Consider the following 19015-nt stretch of genomic DNA (forward strand, 5'->3'; position numbering starts at 1 on the left):
AAACATTTTCCTCCCAAACCTAACCCCTTCTTACATGAATTCCTTCTCCCTCTTACCCTATAAATACCCCTCCTTACCACCTTCAATTTCACACATCATAAACACTTAAACCCCCTTGGCCGAATTTAAAACTCCCCTCTATCTCCTCCATTTCTTCTTCTTCTCCTCCTTTCTTTCTTCTTTTGCTCGAGGACCAGCAAACCTTTTAAGTTTGGTATGGGAAAAAGATATACTTTTTATTTTTCCATAACCATTAATGGCACCTAAGGCCGGAGAAACCTCTAGAAAGAGAAAAGAGAAGGCAGTTCCTTCCACCTCCGAGTCATGGGAGATGGAGAGATTCATCTCAAAGGTCGATCAAGACCACTTCTATGAAGTTGTGGCCAAGAAAAGGGTGATCCACGAGGTCCCCTTCATGCTCAAAAAGAGTGAATATCCAGAGATCCGACGTGAGGTTCGAAAAAGTGGTTGGGAAGCTCTCACCAACCCCATCCAACAAGTCAGAATCTTAATGATTCAAGAGTTCTATGCTAATGCATGGATCACTAAAAACCATAATCAAAGTATAAACCTAAACCCAAAGAATTGGCTCACAATGGTTCGAGGGAAATACTTGGATTTCAGTCCGGAAACTGTGAGGTTGGCATTCAACTTGCCAATGATGCAAGGAGATCCTCATTCTTTCACTAGAAGGGTCAACTTTGATCAAAGGTTGGACCAAGTCCTCACAGACATTTGTGTGGAAGGAGCACAATGGAAGAGAGACTCTAAAGGCATGTCGGTTTAATTGAGAAGGCCTTACCTCAAACCCGTGGCTAGAGGATGGTTGGAGTTCATCCAACGCTCTATCATTCCTACTAGCAACCGGTCTGAAGTAACTGTGGATCGGGCTATCATGATCCATAGTATCATGATTGGAGAGGAAGTGGAAGTTCATGAGATCATACCTCTAGAACTATACAAGGTGGCTAACAAGCCCTCCACTTTAGAAATGTTAGCCTTTCCTCATCTCATCTGTCACCTATGTAATTCAGTCAGAATTGTCATAGAGGAAGACATCCTCATTGAAGAGGATAAGCCCATCACTAAAAAGAGGATGGAGCAAATAAGAGAGCCCACTCATGGACCTCAACAAGAGCATGAGGAAGTCCTTCATCAAGAAATCCCTAAGATGCCTCAAGGGATGCATTTCCCTCACACAACTATTGGGAGCAACTCAACACCTCTTTAGGAGAATTGAGTTCCAACATGGAGCAACTAAGAGTGGAGCACCAAGAGCACTCCATCATCCTCCATGAAATCAGAGAGGACCAAAAGGCTATGAGAGAGGAGCAACAAAAGCAAGGAAGAGACATAGAGGAGCTCAAGAACTCCATTGGTTCTTCAAGAGGAAGAAGAAGCCACCATCACTAAGGTGGACCTGTTCTTTAATCTCCTTGTTTATTTTCTTTTCTGTTTTCGGTTTTTATGCTTTATGTTTTGACTATGTTTGTGTCTTCATTACATGATCATTAGTGTTTAGTGTCTATGTCTTAAAGCTATGAATGTTCCATGAATCTTTCACCTTTCTTAAATGAAAAATGTTTTCTGAAAAAGAAAAAGAAGTACATGAATTTCGAATTCTATCTTGAAAATAGTTTAATTATTTTGATGTGGTGGCAATACTTTTTGTTTTCTGAATGAATGCTTGAACAGTGCATTTTTTTATAGTGAAGTTTATGAATGTTAAAATTGTTGCCTCTTGAAAGAATAATGAAAAAAGAGAAATGTTATTGATAATCTGAAAAATCATAAAATTGATTCTTGAAGCAAGAAAAAGCAGTGAAAAACACAAAGCTTGCGAAAAATGGCAAAAATAAAGAAAAAGAAAGAAAAAGCAAGCGGAAAAAGCCAATAGCTCTTTAAACCAAAAGGCAAGAGCAAAAAGCCAATAACCCTTTAAACTAAAAGGCAAGGGTAAAAAGGATCCAAGGCTTTGAGCATTAATGGATAGGAGGGCCCAAAGGAATAAAATCCTGGCCTAAACGGCTAAATCAAGCTGTCCCTAACCATGTGCTTGTGTTAGGAAGGTCCAAGTGAAAAGCTTGAGACTGAGTGGTAAAAGTCATGATCCAAAGCAAAAAGAGTGTGCTTAAGAACTCTAGGCACCTCTAACTGGGGACTCTAGCAAAGCTGAGTCACAATCTGAAAAGATTCATCCAGTTATGTGTCCGTGGCATTTATGTATCCGGTGGTAATACTGGAAAACAAAATGCTAAGGGTCACGGCCAAGACTCATAAAGTAGCTGTGTTCAAGAATCAACATACTAAACTAGGATAATTAATAACACTATCTGAATTCTGAGTTCCTATGGATGCCAATCATTCTGAACTTCAAAGGATAAAGTGAGATGCTAAAACTATTCAAAAGCAAAAAACTACTAGTCCCGCTCATCTAATTGGAACTAAGCTTCATTGATATTTTTAAATTTATTGAATTTTTTTTATTCTTTTTATCCTATTTTGTTTTAGTTGCTTGGGGACAAGCAACAATTTAAGTTTGGTGTTGTGATGAGCGGATAATTTATACGCTTTTTGGCATTGTTTTTACATAGTTTTTAATATGTTTTAGTTACTTTTTATTATATTTTTATAGTTTTTATGCAAAAATTCACATTTCTGGATTTTACTGTGAGTTTGTGTGTTTTTCTGTAATTTCAGGTATTTTCTGGCTGAAGTTGAGGGATCTGAGCAAAAGTCTGATTCAGAGGCTGAGAAAGGACTGCAAATGCTGTTGGATTCTGACCCTCCTATACTCGAAGTGGATTTTCTAGAGATACAGAAGCCCAATTGGTGCACTCTCAATTGCGTTGGAATGTAGACATATTGGGCTTTCCAACAATGTATAATAGTCCATACTTCGGTCGAGATTTGATGGCCCCAATTTGTGTTCAACGCTAGCCAGAGACCCTTTTCTGGCGTAAAACGCCAGAAATGGACCAGAACTGGAGTTAAACGCCTAAACTGGCATCCAAGATGGTGTTTAACTCTAGAAAAGGCCTATGCACGTATAAAGCTCAATGCTCAGCCCAAGCACACACCAAGTGGGCCCCGGAAGAGGATTTCTGCACTATCTGCACTTAGTTACTTATTTTCTGTAATCCTTAGTAACTAGTTTAGTATAAATAGCACTTTTACTATTGTATTCGAAGCTTATGCCACTTTTCACATTTGGAGGCTGGCCACACGGCCATGCCAAGACATTTTTCTCTTATGTATTTTCTACGGTGGAGTTTCTACACCTCATAGATTAAGGTGCGGAGCTTTGCTGTTCTTCATGAATTAATGAAAGTACTATTGTTTCTCTTTTAATTCATGCATGTCTCTTCTCCAAGATATACTCTCGTTCTTAATTCAGTTAAGTCAGAATGAAGGGGTGACCCATGACAATCACCCACTATATTCATTACTCGCTTAGCCAAGATCCGCGTGCCTGACAACCACAAGCGGTCTACATGATGTTCAACGTAGTCATTGGACGACAGCTGGAGTATAATCTCTTAGGCCTCTGGTTTGTGACTTTGACTTACATCTCCTAACAATAGAGTAGTCGAACCCACAGAGATCAGAATCTTCGTGGTAAAGGCTAGAACAAACGAGCTTCAAACTCACGAATGTTGGGCACAGTAACAGTGTGTAAAAGGATAGAGAGATCCTATTCCGACACAAGTGAAAACTGACAGATGATTAGTCGTGCAGTAGCTGTGCCTGGTATTTTTCATCCGAGACAATAGATCCGACAGATGATTAGCCGTACAGAAGCCGTGCCTGGACCATTTTCACGGAGAGGACGGATGGTAGCCATTGACAACGGTGATCAACCAACATACAGCTTGCCATGGAAGGGAGCACGCATGATTGGATAAAGACAATGGGAAAGCAGAGGTTCAGAAGCAACAAAGCATCTCCAAACACTTATCTGAAATTCCCACCAATGAATTACATAATTATCTTTATTTTAATTTACGTTTTATTTATCTTTCAATTATCAAAACTCATAACCAATTGAATCCGCCTGACTAAGATTTACAGGATGACCATAGCTTGCTTCAAGCTGGCAATCTCCGTGGGATCGACCCTTACTCACGTAAGGTTTTATTACTTGGACGACCCAGTGCACTTGCTGGTTAGTTGTACCGGAGTTATGAAAAGTGTGATCACAATATTGTGTACCAGACACCTAGCATGGTGAACATTGGTTTGTACACCTACATCCAATCAACTACCCATGGACATGCCATGTTGAAGTGACAGATGCGCTTCCGTTCACCCGGGACGAAAACATGGTAATTTGCTTCTTCCGGACCCTCTCCACACAAGGCCCCAGAGTCGCGAAGCTCTTGTAGTTCCTCTCGGGATACCCGGGAAGCCGTGTCTTTCCCGTTAGAGGTAACCCAATCGTAGTGATCCACAATATTGCGTGCCACAGGTTGCTATGCTATACCTACAGTAGGGGCACTACTCAAGTCAACTCGAAAAGTTGGAAACTCGGAAGAAAATGAAAAGATGGAACTATATTCTGCTACGTTACTACTCTACACTATTTGTGTTAGTTCAAGACTTAAATCCAGGAAAAAGGCCTAAATCCAAGAAAAAAAGGCCTACGGTACTCCCCTAAGAACTATCTAACAATGGCAACACTAGTTTATGCAGAATCAGAATCAAGCAGGAAGCCCAACAGATAAAAATGCAGTAATCATAACGAGAGAAAACGAGGCAGGTATAAGAGAATTACTTACCAGGAGATATGCAAGAAGGATTGATGAAGGGAGGGTGAACGTAGGAGGATGCAATAAGCCTCACAGAAAGCCAATTGAGAATTCAGAAAGGGAGATAGTAAGGGAGAATGTGTGGAGGTTTGAAAAGTGAAAGGTGAAATGGGAGTTATGAAGATAAAAAGCAAAGGGTGCGAAATGGTAACTGTGAGGGGAGCGCAAAAAGACAGGGGCAAAACTGACTTTTTCTCTTGCTTCCAAATCAGTCATCAAGAGTATTTAATGCTCGGTAAAGAAATCGAAGTGACACTCCAAGCAACGGATGGGGGCAACTCATGCGCACTAGAGGCACGAACTCCATTGACGAGGTCCTGGGCCGAACAAGGCTCGCCCCAAGCAGACGTGGGCTACCCGAATACACCAATCACGAACACCAAGCTTCACGGTTTGGTGTGTTGGGGGCACTGTCCTGGCCCAACCCAACAAGGTTTTCAGTCCGACCACGAACCAACGACACACCAGGTCATTTGACCCGAGCTTAAGGGTGACCCCCTACCACCTCACACCTGCTGAGGAAACCTGGACAGCTAGCAAAAGCTTCCAGGCAGATGGACCCAAATGAAGGACCCACCAGAGTTCAGAGTCTAAATGGGGAGGGACATACCCCTCTCCAGAGGTACGTCACCTTTTTACCTTAATTTGTCGCCTCTTTGTACGGACACTGACTTTAGCATCGGAGTGTCCTTGCAAGTGGCTACTCCTGCCGACTCATCAACGACTCGGACGATCGACTTACCCTCGAGGTTTGTGCCTAAGTCCAAATCCTCTCACAGCCAGTTGCTCCAACCTTGACCTCACCCCCATTCGTCATTCTCCCGAGCAACCGAACAAGTAGCAGTGTTAAAAAATATATGAGATACCAATAAGTATTTTTATATGCAATGACCGATTAAATGTTACACAGTTGAATTATAACTTTTTATTCATGTATATTTTGAAAACTCATCCGTTGGATTATAAATTTATTTGTCATAAATAATCTCTAGAAAGTTTCATGTGAATACGAAAACCGTGTTCTATATCTTTTATATATTTGAACATCAGTGTCGTATATTTGTTCAAAATATGTATAAAGAAAGGAGATTCATTAGAAGCAAATGTCTCAATCTCAACATGCTAGAGATATGGACAAGAATACTAGGTACTTTCATAACTTAGCGTCGACTAGAATAAGGAACAACAGGATCGACCCTATGTTAATTAATGGAAGGTTAGTGCGAAACTAGGCCAGAATAAAGGTTGCGATCAGAGGGTTTTATAAAGAACTGTATCGACAGAAATATGCTTCTATGATTGTGTTCCGTGATAGCTTGCTAAAGCAAATTGATAAGGAAGAGGTAGCAGGGTTAGAGGTGATGCCATCGCCTGAGGAAATACGACAGACAGTTTGGGATTGTGAGTCCATTAAAGTGCGAGGTAGCGATGGATATAATATGAACTTCATAAAAGAATATTGGGGTGAGATTGGCCAAGAGTTTACTGCAGCTGTGTTGGGATTCTTCCAAAGTGCGAGGTTACCAACAGATGCTAATATAACATGGATGGCACTAGCTCCAAAATTTGTGGGAACTGAGGAAATAAAGGTCCTTCGACCGATTAGTATGGTTGGTTGTGTGTATAATGTGATATCAAAAGTGTTGGTAAGAAGAATGCGGTTAGTGATGCCAGGTCTAATGGGAGAGACTCAATCTGCCTTTGTAAAGGGCTATAAAATACTTGATGGTGCTCTTATTGCTTGTGAGATGGTCCAATGGTTGAAGTTGTGCAAGAAGAAGGTGACAATTATCAAGTTAGACTTTCAGAAAGCACATGATAGGGTGAGATGGAGCTTTATGGATATTGCGTTACAAAAGATGGGTTTTGGTCCTAGATGGAGGACATGGGTAAAGGAATGTGTGACTACAGTGTCTATGTCGGTGTTGATAAATGGATCACCATCCAAGCCGTTCAGAATGGAGAGAGATCTTAGACAAGAGATCCTCTTTTTCCTTTTTGTTTGTTCTTGTCATTGACGTCTTGTACAGGATGGTGGGTGAGGTAGTCAGGAATGGACGCATCTCTCCATTACTAGTTGGATGGGACAACATAGAGTTGTCGCATATCCAGTTTGCAGATGATACAATCTTATTTTACCCATAGGAAATGGAGACAGCCATGAATTATAAGAGGCTTCTGTGTTGTTTTGAGTTGATGTCTGGCCTTAGTATTAACTGTGGTTTTTTGGGATGTGCGAAAGTTGCTCTACCTGTCAAGTACTTAGAAATTTCTCTAGGTGCAAATCCTCGATTAGTGAAGACCTGAAAATCGATCATAGACAAGATGGAAGAAAAGCTCAACTTATGGAAAGTGAAGTCTCTCAACAAAGCAGACAAGCTGGTTCTCATGAAATCTGTTCTTAATAGCTTGCCAGTTTACTACCTTAGCTTGTATAAGATGCCAAAGTCGGTGGCATAAAAGCTAATTGGGTTACAAAGGAGGTTCTTATGGAGTAAAGAAGATGGGAAAAACGGTATACCACTTATGAAATAGGGGGTGGTGCAAGCTCCAAAAAAAACTAGGGGGTTTGGGGGTGGGAGATGCATTGATCATAAATGCGTCGCTTCTATTCAAGTGGTGGTGGCACTTTTTGAAGGAGGATTGCCCGTTGTGGAAGAAAGTTGTATGTTCTTGTAATTAGTTGAACCCAAATGTCATGTTGTCCAAACAACCATTGCCGACAAGAAGTGGCCTGTGGAAAGATATCTGCCAGCTTAATATTTAGGAGCAACAGGTGAGAGATGAGATTATCAATGGTCTGTCTATAGAAGTGGGAAATGGAAGACAGATTCGGTTTTGGGAGGATGATTGGTTACAAGGTGGTTCTTTGAAAGAGAATTTTCCGAGGCTCTTATCTGTTTCAAATAAAAGAGGATCGGTCATAGTGGACTTTGGGTTCTGGGATAGGTTAGAGTGGATTTGGAACTTTCAATGGAGGAGGAATTTATTCCAATGGAAGTTAGAGCTTGGTGTATGCCGGACCGTCAGTTAGGAAATCTCTCCCTCAAAAGAGAAGAAATGGGATTTAGCACTGCATGTATAGTCCCAACCGACAAGGCGACTCACAACCAAAGTTTAATTTAGAGATGTCACAATTTAAAACCAATTTAATTCGAAAGTAGAATTCCGGGTCTTCTTCCCATGGAACTAGTGACCACAAGTGCATAAGTTTTGGTTGTAAGATCAAGGGGGTTCTTAATAATGAAATAACAATTAAAGGAATAAAAGAACAATCGAAATTGTAACTAATGAACTAATAAATAAATTAAAGAACTATCTATGTAATATAAACAAGTAAAGTTTTGGAATGATTGGAGTGTATGGTTCAAAATATAAATGAAACCTTGGCGTGTGATAAGCTAAAGAATCATTTTTCTTGTCATAACCACAACTATGACAATTATGATGGATTAATCTTACTTAGTTAACCCTTAACATCAATGAGTAAGTCAAGTGAGCATAGTTGTTCTTAATCCATAAATCCTAACTAACTTACTAATTACCTTAGTAAAAAGCTAGCGTTAGTGGAAACAAGAACAATTAACAATCCATGAATTATCACTAAATTTTAGACATTACAACTCTAGTATCCCATATGCTCATTTTTCCCAAGCCAGTGAATGGAAAATTACCTCATGATCAAAATTGACATTTTCACAAACACTTGGTGGTCATAATCATAAAACATTACAAATTTGGAAAAATGATAAAAACTATGAACCACAAATGATCAAAATCAAAACTAGTAACTCAAACAAACATATAATAACAAAAAAATTATCAAGTTCATCAACTAGAATTCAAAGATGCAAAGATATGTATATATTAATAGAATGTCTTTAACTATAAGAAAGTGTAACTCAAGTGTGGTAATTAAAGAAAAAATTAAGAAATACTTACAATGGAGGCAAGTTAGAATCCAAGATCAAAATGGAAATAGCACTTTGTAATATAAACCATGATAAAAGATAGAAACATAGAATTGAACAATTGAACCCCTCACCGGATGTGTATATACTCTAATCACATAGTGTTTAAGGCTTAATCACTCAATTCTCCTTTAATCATATTTTTCTAGGATTTGCTAGTCATCTAACAATCAACACATACTTGATGCATGAATGCAAATATTATGAGGTTTTTGGAGGATTGTAACGGGGTTAGGGTAAAGGTAAGATTAATATGGTCAAGTGGACTAGTAGATTGGATCTTTGATTAGCTCAAGTATCCCACCTAATCCTATATCAACCCATGTACATGTAAGAAACCAACCTAACTCCCTATTTATCTCCTTTCTCACATTCACTCATGCATTTTCTTTCTAATTCTCATACATATGCATTCTTTATTTTGTAATATTATTATTATAAAGTTTTTTTTTAAGATTCTTTTCTTTTATCATCAAAAGGGAATGCATATGATTTACTTCATGCATGCATGAGTATTTACCAATTTTCCAAATTTTTTCATAAATACCCAAAATAAACATATTATCAATGTTTCCAAAAATTTTCTCCACACTTGGTTAACACACTCTACTTCAACCCAAACTAATCAAAGATACAATTCATGGTCATTAATAGTATTTTTCGCTTAGGAAGAATGATGTGCTTCAAATTAGAATAAAAAGGGACTTAAAAGGCTTAAAAAGGGGTTACAAAGGTAAATGTAAGGGTTGGCTATATGGGTTGATAACAAAGCATTTTGTACCCTTTTTCATAGCATTTTCTTAGTATTTTTGGTTATATTTAATTAAGTTTTAGTATGTTTTAGTGTGAAATTCATCTTTTAGATACTACTTTGAATTTTTGTGTTATTTCTATGATTTTAGGTGATTTTTTGACGAATTTGGCAGAATCTTGTTTAGAGACGAAGAAAGGACAGCAGATGTTGTCAATCTTGATTTCTGTGTATTCTAATGAGCATAACTTGAGCTACAGAAGTCTAATTGATGCGATCTTAACGGTGTTAGAAAGCTAACTTCTAGATCTTTCTAGAAATATATAATAGTCTATACTTTATTTTCGGAATGACTGCCAAAACTGGCGTTAAACAACAAGCTTGGGAGTTTAACGCCTATGAAGGACTGACCTCCCAAGTTGAACGCCCAAAACTGGTGTTCAACGCCAGCCAGGGAGCAGGACCAATGAAGTTCAATGCCCAGATTGAAGTTGGACGCCAGTCATCAGCCCAAATACTCACCAAGTGAGCCCCAAAGTGGATTTTAGCACTCCTTAGGCTTTTCTTATCTTATTTTTGAAATTTTTAATTTAAAAATAACATCTTTTAGGTTTAGCATCTACTATTTAAAGAGGAGATCACTTAGGAAACAGGGGACATTACCTCAAATCTTCTTCTTTATTTTTTTTTCTATTTTTTCTATAAGTCATGAGCAACTAAACCTCTTGGTTAAGGTTAGGAACTCTATTTATTTCTATGGATTAAGAATTATTCTTTTATTTTAATTAATGTTTGATTTAATTCTAAGGTGTTGTTTTCGTTCTTAATCTCATGAATCTGGGTGGAACGAGAGTATGCCCTTATTCTACATGGGCTCTTGTGATTCTGAAGAGAGCTATCTCGCTTGAGCTACAGCTTGAAAATACTCCTCCTAAACTTCTAATTACATGAACTAATCGGATATGTGACATAAAATCCTGTTAGCTTTGGGTAATTGAGGTTTTTATGGCGCTAAACTGGTTTTCTGAACTTCACCCTCTAATCTGAATTGAATGACCACAAGAGTGGCTTTTGATGAGGATTAGAGGGGATTAATTCACTACGAGAGTAGGCTTTAGTCACTTATGGTTTGCCATAGAATGAATCATTCATTGTTAAAGTGGTTGGTAAGAAGTCTTAATCCGGAAAGGTAAACATCTCCAAAGCCTTAACTGTTTCCATATATTATCTCTTTAACAATTCTCTTGATTGCTTTCTTTATTTTCTTTATTATTTTATTTTATGTGAATTCAACCACAACCACTCTTTTTCTATTTGCTTGACTAAGTCCAACAGGATAACCATTGCTTGCTCAGTCCGACAATCCTCGTGGGATCGACCCTCACTCACTTGAGGTATTACTTGGACGACCCAGTGCACTTGCCGGTTCAGTTGCGCGAGTTCTAATTTTCGCGCACCCTGGGTTAAGTGAGTTCAATTTCAAAAATGGCCTCAATCATACTAAATGCATTTAAAACATCAAATATAGGACATAAAGATTCAAGCAAATCCAATATCACAATCATAAAGGAGTATAGCACACAAGAACAAAATTTGTGGTTGAAAATGTGCAACCATCCATTAAAGCTCAAATTTCACTAGGTGTTTTGTTCTAGCTCTTTTCTATGTTCCATAAGAGAAATACTTCAAGCAAGTTGAAAAATAATTTTTCAAATCTAATCAATGGAATGCTCTAAGAGAGATTTCTTGAAAATTCTTTGTTGTTTTCACCAAACTTATTTCCTATACCATGCAACATGCAAATGCAAATATCTACTACTATAGAACTATAAGCAAGTAAGATATATGCATAAGCAAACTAAGTAAAGTGCAATAAAATAAAATTCTAACAAATATTCACAAGAAACAAAATTACCAAAAACTAGAAAGTATTGCAAAGTGTTTAGAAAGAGAAATTTAGTCCCTAGAGTTGCAGATCATCCCCTACACTTAATCAATGCACGGAGGACATAATTCGAGAGGTAGAGAACTAGGAGGCTCCACCTTTAGCTGGTGGGCACTGGGGTTCAGGTTGACCATCTTCACCATCATCCTTCACAACCGGCTCAGGTGAAGTTGCTGGAAATAGGCCAGGATCTCTTCCTTCTAGTCTCGCCACCACCCAGTCAAAACGCTTGTGATTAAGGTGCTCAATTTGGTGGATATCATGCAACAAGTCCTGGACCATGTCTTGAAGAGGCCGGACAAAAGCTATTGGTGCTGATGAAGGTGGTGGTCTTGATGATGATGGCTCAGGTGCTTTCCTCTTGGAGGATGTCTTCTTTGTGGACCATCCAAATCTCCACATGGAATGAATTGGTTACCAATTGGGATCTTGAACATGATGTCTGTAGTTCACCTCTCTACCCCTGCTAGTATAGCAAATCTGAACACAAGCGATGGAAAGAGAATGTTGATTTTTCTTCTTTAGATTACCTTCCACATCGATGCGCGAATCAAGGGCAAGACAGTTATCTTCTTGCCTTCCAGAATAGCCCAAAGCAATATAGCGGTTTTAATTCGGATATGGGTAGCATGGGTGCTGGGAAGTGTATAATCGGCCACTATTTGTTACCAAATACGTGCCTCGGCGGTCAAAGCGGAATAAATAATGCTAACAGAAACAGTTTTTTCTCCCTTGCTATATTCCCAAGATGCACCGGGTGGCCGATTTTCTTCAGAATCGAAGCCAAGGACATCCTCCCCTTAAGCACATCTTCTTTGATTCTTGAGTATGCATCCTTAGTAGGCAGAATGTGGGGAATCTTAAGAAGAGCTTCGAAAGCTTTGTTGGAAGTATCCAATGTCTTTCCTCGGAGGAATACGGTCTCCTCTTCCCAAGCTTGATAATTAGCATAAAATTCCTACACCATAGACTCATTGATTTCAATGGTTTCATATTCAAGAAATCCTCATTGAAGTGAGGTAATTCTATCATGGATGAGCGCCGCATATTTGTTTGTAACCTTGAGCTTTCGCTCCCAATGGATTGACCTCTTCTCAAGTTTGTCATATTGGAGGTCGGCTCTTTTATTGGCAAAGGTGCTTGGTTCCGCACTCCGACGATCAGAGGGACATGGAAGAATATTTCTTGGGCCTACTGGTGGTGTAACCGGCTCTTTGTCTTTTCGGCGCATCCTAAAAAGGAGAGATAAAAATAGATTTCAAGATCACATGGTAACAACAAAAGAAAAATAATGAGGGAGCATGAACAATGTAAAGAAAATACAATTGCTTAATTGAGGAGCTTTCCAAAATAGTGTGGCTTAAAAAAAGACGATGTGTGCATTCTAAGTGTGCGCACGACTAGAGCACATACATTGACCGGCTAAGACGGCAATCACACAGTTAAACAACTAAAGCTCAATGCTTCTCAATCAAGTGGCTTAAGTTGCAAGTCTAAAGAATTGAGATACAAGCAATCTTAAGCAAACACAAAGTAACTTAATTGAATTCTTTGAAAAAATGGGTATTGGAGTTGTGGAAATGAAACCTCATTGTTATGAAAGTGCACAACAATAATAACCATTTAAGCAAAGTTGGATATCATTTGTTCATCCCGAAAATGGGAGAATCACATAAACAATGTGCTTGAGTTAAAGCAAAAGATGCTTGATGAAGACATCAAGCTATGACACTTGTAATGTGATTATTCTAATTCAATTACTATGATGAAAAATGAAGAATTTAATTCAATTAAGGTCGATGCATTCATAAACAAGTCACCCATTAACAACGAAGCCAAGTCATGTAAAACATGGGTGATTGAAACTTCAAGTTCAATAACTAAGGAAATGCATTGATAGATTTAAGTTAAACATCATCAAGAATCATTTTTAACATTGCACAAATTATGGAATATGCCAAACAAGAAATAAGTTGAGTGCATATGATGGCCATTTCATATGAATCAATCAAAAATTCACTTGGGCAATTCATCGAACACTTAATATGCATTGTGCAAACTTATCAAATTCAAGCTTAATTTCAATTAATAACAACCCGATAATTAAAAAATCAAACATTGTAATACAACAGCAACTAATCGAGGCAATAAACTTAACCTAATTCATTTAACTGAAATTAAAACAAGCTAACAAATTGACATAAAAAGAAATAAAACTTGAAAATAAAAGAATGAAGAATGCAAGAGGAGAAGATGAAATAGTGGCACTTGTGATAGCCACTGCAAGGTCACGGCGGTCAGCTTTCCGGAGACACACTGGAGCTCCACAGAGGATGGGGAAGCTCGCTGGTGAAAGGTAAAGAAATGAGAAAAAGAAGAAGAAGAAAGAAGACGAAAGAGAGAGAGAGAGGGGTGGTGGCGGCTGAACGTCGGCCACGATGTCGGCGGCTACGTCGCCGGAAGGGGTTGGAGAAGGATCATGTGTGCGTGCGCAGAGGAAAATATTTTTATTTTATATATATTTTAGATAACTTGGAGAAGGATCATGTGTGCGTGTGCACACATGTGTGCATACGCACGAAGAGCAAAAATGACAGGGGTGCACTCACATAGGGGTATGCGAGCGCTCCCAACAGAGGGAGCGCAATTGAGTTGGCATATGCATAAGTAGGTGCGTACGCATAGAGTGCGCAAAAAAACGTTGGTGTGCGTACGCACAAACAGGTGTGCACGCACAAAAGGTGAAAGATACTGGGATGCACACGCACAAAGAGGTGCGACTGCTCCCAAAAGGGGTTGCGCGGGGTAGTGTGCGTACACACAAGATGCAAAATTTGGTGATTGTGTACGTACGCACAGGGGTGTGCGCACGCACAATGCCCTGTTTTCCAAAAATTTTTCTTTAAATTCTAAGGTACTAAGCCTTAACTCAACAAAAGTTTAACCCCAAACATCCGAAAATTCATACATTCATGATCTATATGCAAATTAACCTATCTATGCTCAAAAATTAAACTAATCCTAAGTGAACCAACATAACAAAAATGCAATTAAGTCAAAATATAAACAAAGAGAGAAGGGTTAGAACAATGTTATCATGGTGGGGTGTCTCCCACCTAGCACTTTGGTTTAACGTCCTTAATTTGTACGTGCATGAATTCAATGATCAACATTTGGAACCTCTCCAAGGAGGAAAATCTCCAACTCCTTGGCATGCTTGGATTGTGTGTGCTCCCATGATATAGGCTCCTTGACAACCTTTTCTTCTTCATATCCCACATTAGGCTCAACTACTCGCTCTTCAATTAGATCACAACCAAAGATAGAATATGCTTCATGGGTTGGTTTCTTGGCTCCCTCCAAGGTGAACTTCACCACTTTCCCTTCGGCTTCAAATGAATAAGACCTTGAAAATGTATCTAACTTGAACCGGGATGTCTTCAAAAATGGCCTCCCAAGAAGGATAGAAGATGGCTTGTCCGAATCAATTGGAGGGGTCTTCAAAATGTGAAAATCCACAAAAAATAGCAACTCTTGAATATTTACCAAGACATTCTCCGCAATTCCCACAGCCGACACAATACTTTTGTTCGCCAACACAAATCTTGCTCTGGACCGCTTCAATGGTGACAAGTTCAACTTTTCATAGATAAGGAGGGGCATGATGCTCACACAAGCTCCCAAATCACACATACAATCCATGAACTTCATCCCACCAATCACATAAGTTACTAGGCAAGGACGAGGATCACTACACTTCTCCGGAATAAGAGAAGAGATAGAGTCATTTACCGGATTCTTACCTAGCTCACCAATTTTTTTCTTGTGAGTGCAAACATCCTTTAGAAATTTAGCGTACTTTAGAACTTGTTGGATAGCTTGAAAAAGATGGACGGTAAGTTCCACATTCTTGAAGATTTTCACCACATTGGGGTCAAAGTCTTCATGCTTCTTAGCCTTTTTAGCTACCGACGGAAAAGGAACTGGTGTGGGCTCCTCAAGGGAGTTTTTCCTTTTGGGCTCCTTGACCTTCAATATATCTTCCTCTTCTCTTGCAACATCCTCCTTCTCACCTCTTTCCACCTCCATTTCCTCTTCTATTTCTTCATTGTGGGTTTTCTTGCTCACACTTGTAGGCTTAAGACTAACTTCATATAATTTGGTACCACTCCTTAGGATAATAGTATTAATGCTTTCCTTGGGGTTTGGTTGAGGTTGAGAACGTAGGCCACTGGAGGTGGAAGCTTGGTGGGTGTTGTGATTGTTTGAAGGAGAAAGAGTCAAACGGGATAAGGCTTCGGCAATGGTTGTCATGTAAGTTTCTTGCTTCTTATGGAACTCCCGTTGCTCTTGCATGAAAGCTTGAAGATTGCCCTCCTCATGGGGGAGATTGAAGAGGGTGGGATGATGGTAAATATTAGGTTGCTTTATGTATGGTGGCCGAAAAGGTGGATGAGAAGAAGTTGGTGGTTGGAAGAATAGAGGGGCTTGGGAGCTTAGTGGTTTTGGCTCATGTAGAGGGTAGGGGTATAAACATGTGGTGGTGAAGGATTATAATGATAATGAGTCTCACTATGTATGGGAGGTTGGTAGGCATTATGATTATAGGGCTCATATGGAGGTCCTTGTTGCCAAGAATTGCATGCTTGTGACTCCTCCTTAGATTGGCTTTCCATACCATGATGCGACCCGATGTTGGTATTGTTATTCCCTACAACATGATAACAACCAAACTCCAAGCCAAAGGGTGATAGCTCATAGTGAAAAGGAAAGATAAAATGCAAAGGTATTAACAAGGGTAATGAATAAATCAAAAGATGTCCTAACTTTCACTACTTACCAAAACTATCTAGATAAGGTGTTAACTACCAATTAATGTCAAGTGACAAACAAAAATCAAGTATTTACACTATTCACATATTCACAACAACTAAAATTATAGCACTCATTGCACTTAGTTCCCAAGTAACGACGTCAAAAATTTGGTGTGTGCTGGATCGTCGGTTAGGAAATCTCTCCCTCAAAAGGGAAGAAATGGGATTTCGCGTTGCATGTATAGTCCCAACCGATAAGGCAACTCACAACCAAAGTTTAATTTAGAGATGTCACAATTTAAAACAAATTTAATTCGGGAGTAGAATTCCGAGTCGTCTTCCCAAGGAACTAGTGACCACAAGTGCATAAGTTTTGGTTGTAAGATCAAGGGGGTTCTTAATAATGAAATAACAATTAAAGGAATAAAAGAACAATCAAAATTACAACTAATGAACCAATAAACAAATTAAAGAACTATCTATGTAATATGAACAAGTAAAGTTTTGGAATGATTGGAGTGTATGGTTCAAAACATAAATGAAACCTTGGCTTGGGATGAGCTAGGGAATCCTTTCCTTGTCATAACCACAACTATAACAATTATGATGGATTAATCTTACTTAGTTAACCCTTAAGGCCTTAACATCGAAGAGTAAGTCAAGTGAGCATAGTTGTTTTTAATCCACAAATTCTAACTAACTTACTAATTACTTTAGTAAAAAGCTAGCGTTAGTGAAAACGAGAATAATTAAAAATCTATGAATTATCACTAAATATTGGACATTACAACTCTAGTATCCCATATGCTCATTTTTCCCAAGTCAAGGAGTGGAAAATTACCTCATGATCAAAATTGACATTTCCACAAACACTTAGTGGGCATAATCATAAAACATGACAAAATTGAGAAAATGATAAAAGCTATGAACCACAAATGATCAAAATCAAAACTAGTAACTCAAACAAACATATAATAACAAAAAAATCAAGTTCATCAACTAGAATTCAAAGATGCAAAGATATGTATATATTAATAGAATGTCTTTAACTATAAGAAAGTGTAACTCAAATGTAGTAATTAAAGGCAAGCTAGAATCCAAGATCAAAATGGAAATAGGACTTTGCAATATAAACCCTAATAAAACCCTAAGAAAGTTGAGAGAAAAAAACTACGAGAAAACTAAAATCTAAAGCCTCCTAAAACTATCTAATACTACTACTAATGATATGGTATGTTTCCTCAAGTGTTGCCCCCTTCATATGAGCTCTAGGCCATCAGATTTGGGCCTCCAAAACCTCCAATTCGCAAGTCATGTAACTTTTTAATGAAGTCACGCGCTGGTACTTGTGCGTACGCACACTGGCCGATTCTCAGCTTGTGCGTACGCACAAGAGGTTGTGCGCACGCACACTTCGAAATGCTTTTCTCCTTTGTTTATTCATGTTTCCTCCCACTTGCATGCTTCTCTTCCATTCTAATCAAGCCATTCCTACCTATTACACCCGAAATCACTTATCAAAAATATCAAGGTATCGAATGGAATGCAAATAGAATAAAATTGATTAATTTAAGCATAAAAGAGTATGTTTTCACAATTAGGCACAATTTAGGAAGAAAACACAAAAGCATGCTATTTAAGGGAATAAATGTGGGTTTACATGATGAAATCCACTCAAATTCAACCAAAATTTATCATCAAATGTGGACTTATCAGAGCTTCTCAATCAACTTTATGATCGGTTACGGCTAGTTAGATTGTCGTCCGGTAGAGAGGATACAATTATATGAAAATTTGACAGAACAGGCATTTTTTCTACTAATTCATTTGTGCAAGTGTTGCAGAAAGAGACTCTCTCGGAGAATATCACAACCTACAGCTTCACTAGTACCATGAGTTGAACTATTTGCATGGTTTGTCTTAATAGGCAGGGTTAACACTAAAGAGAGATTGAGTATGTAAGGAATTATTCATCATAGTGATAATATTTGTGTTTTCTGTAAAAAAGATGTAGAATTTATGCATCATTTGTTTCTTGGCTTTGAGTTTACATGGTAAGTGTGGTGCGTTTTGTTGAAGTGTGCTGATAGAGTTTGGAGTATTTCGGGGACTATTAAAGGAATTTTTGAGAGTTGGATTGGAGTACCTGATCATAACTCTGAGCATAAGAAGTTGCTGATAGGTTTCTTTGCGATTATTTAGAACATTTGTTTGGAGCGAAATAATAAAGTATTCCATAACTTAGAAACAGGTGTTGATAAAATTATTAATAGGTCATTTTTAAACTACAAAAAATGGTGTGACGTTGATTCATTTGGTTGTTGATGATTATGCTAAAGATGACAATAAATTATATATTTTTACTATGTTTATTGTCTTATATTTAGTTGTGTTTATATTTTTTACATATTTTATTTTATTGTATTGAACTTTCTTTGTTAAAAGAAAATATGTATAAAGAAAGAAATTTTCAGTCATATGGTTATTATGGATATGTTCGATTTTGGTGAAAGTTGATATAATATGGTATTATAATTCAATGCTTGAATCGACAAAATATACATGGTATAAAACGTTATGAGCAATGAATATTTACTTTCACTAACACCGGTGGCATTTTATCCTAAATATTAACTAATGAATTTGTTAACTTACACAAGTTTATTGAGTAGGTTAATAATAAAATAATAATGCTCACATTTTGAATAGAGATAAAAATCATACTT

The 19015-nt window shown here is 38.1% G+C and overlaps 1 protein-coding gene across 1 annotated transcript; it reads right to left on the minus strand.

The window, feature by feature from the left end:
- LOC107636720 lies at nt 14635-15789 on the minus strand. The gene has a single exon (XM_016340214.1). It carries the CDS (start codon nt 15787-15789, stop codon nt 14635-14637), a length of 1155 nt encoding a protein of 384 aa, XP_016195700.1.

Source organism: Arachis ipaensis, chromosome B04 (assembly GCF_000816755.2).
Source record: "Arachis ipaensis cultivar K30076 chromosome B04, Araip1.1, whole genome shotgun sequence".
Lineage (NCBI taxonomy): Eukaryota > Viridiplantae > Streptophyta > Magnoliopsida > Fabales > Fabaceae > Arachis > Arachis ipaensis.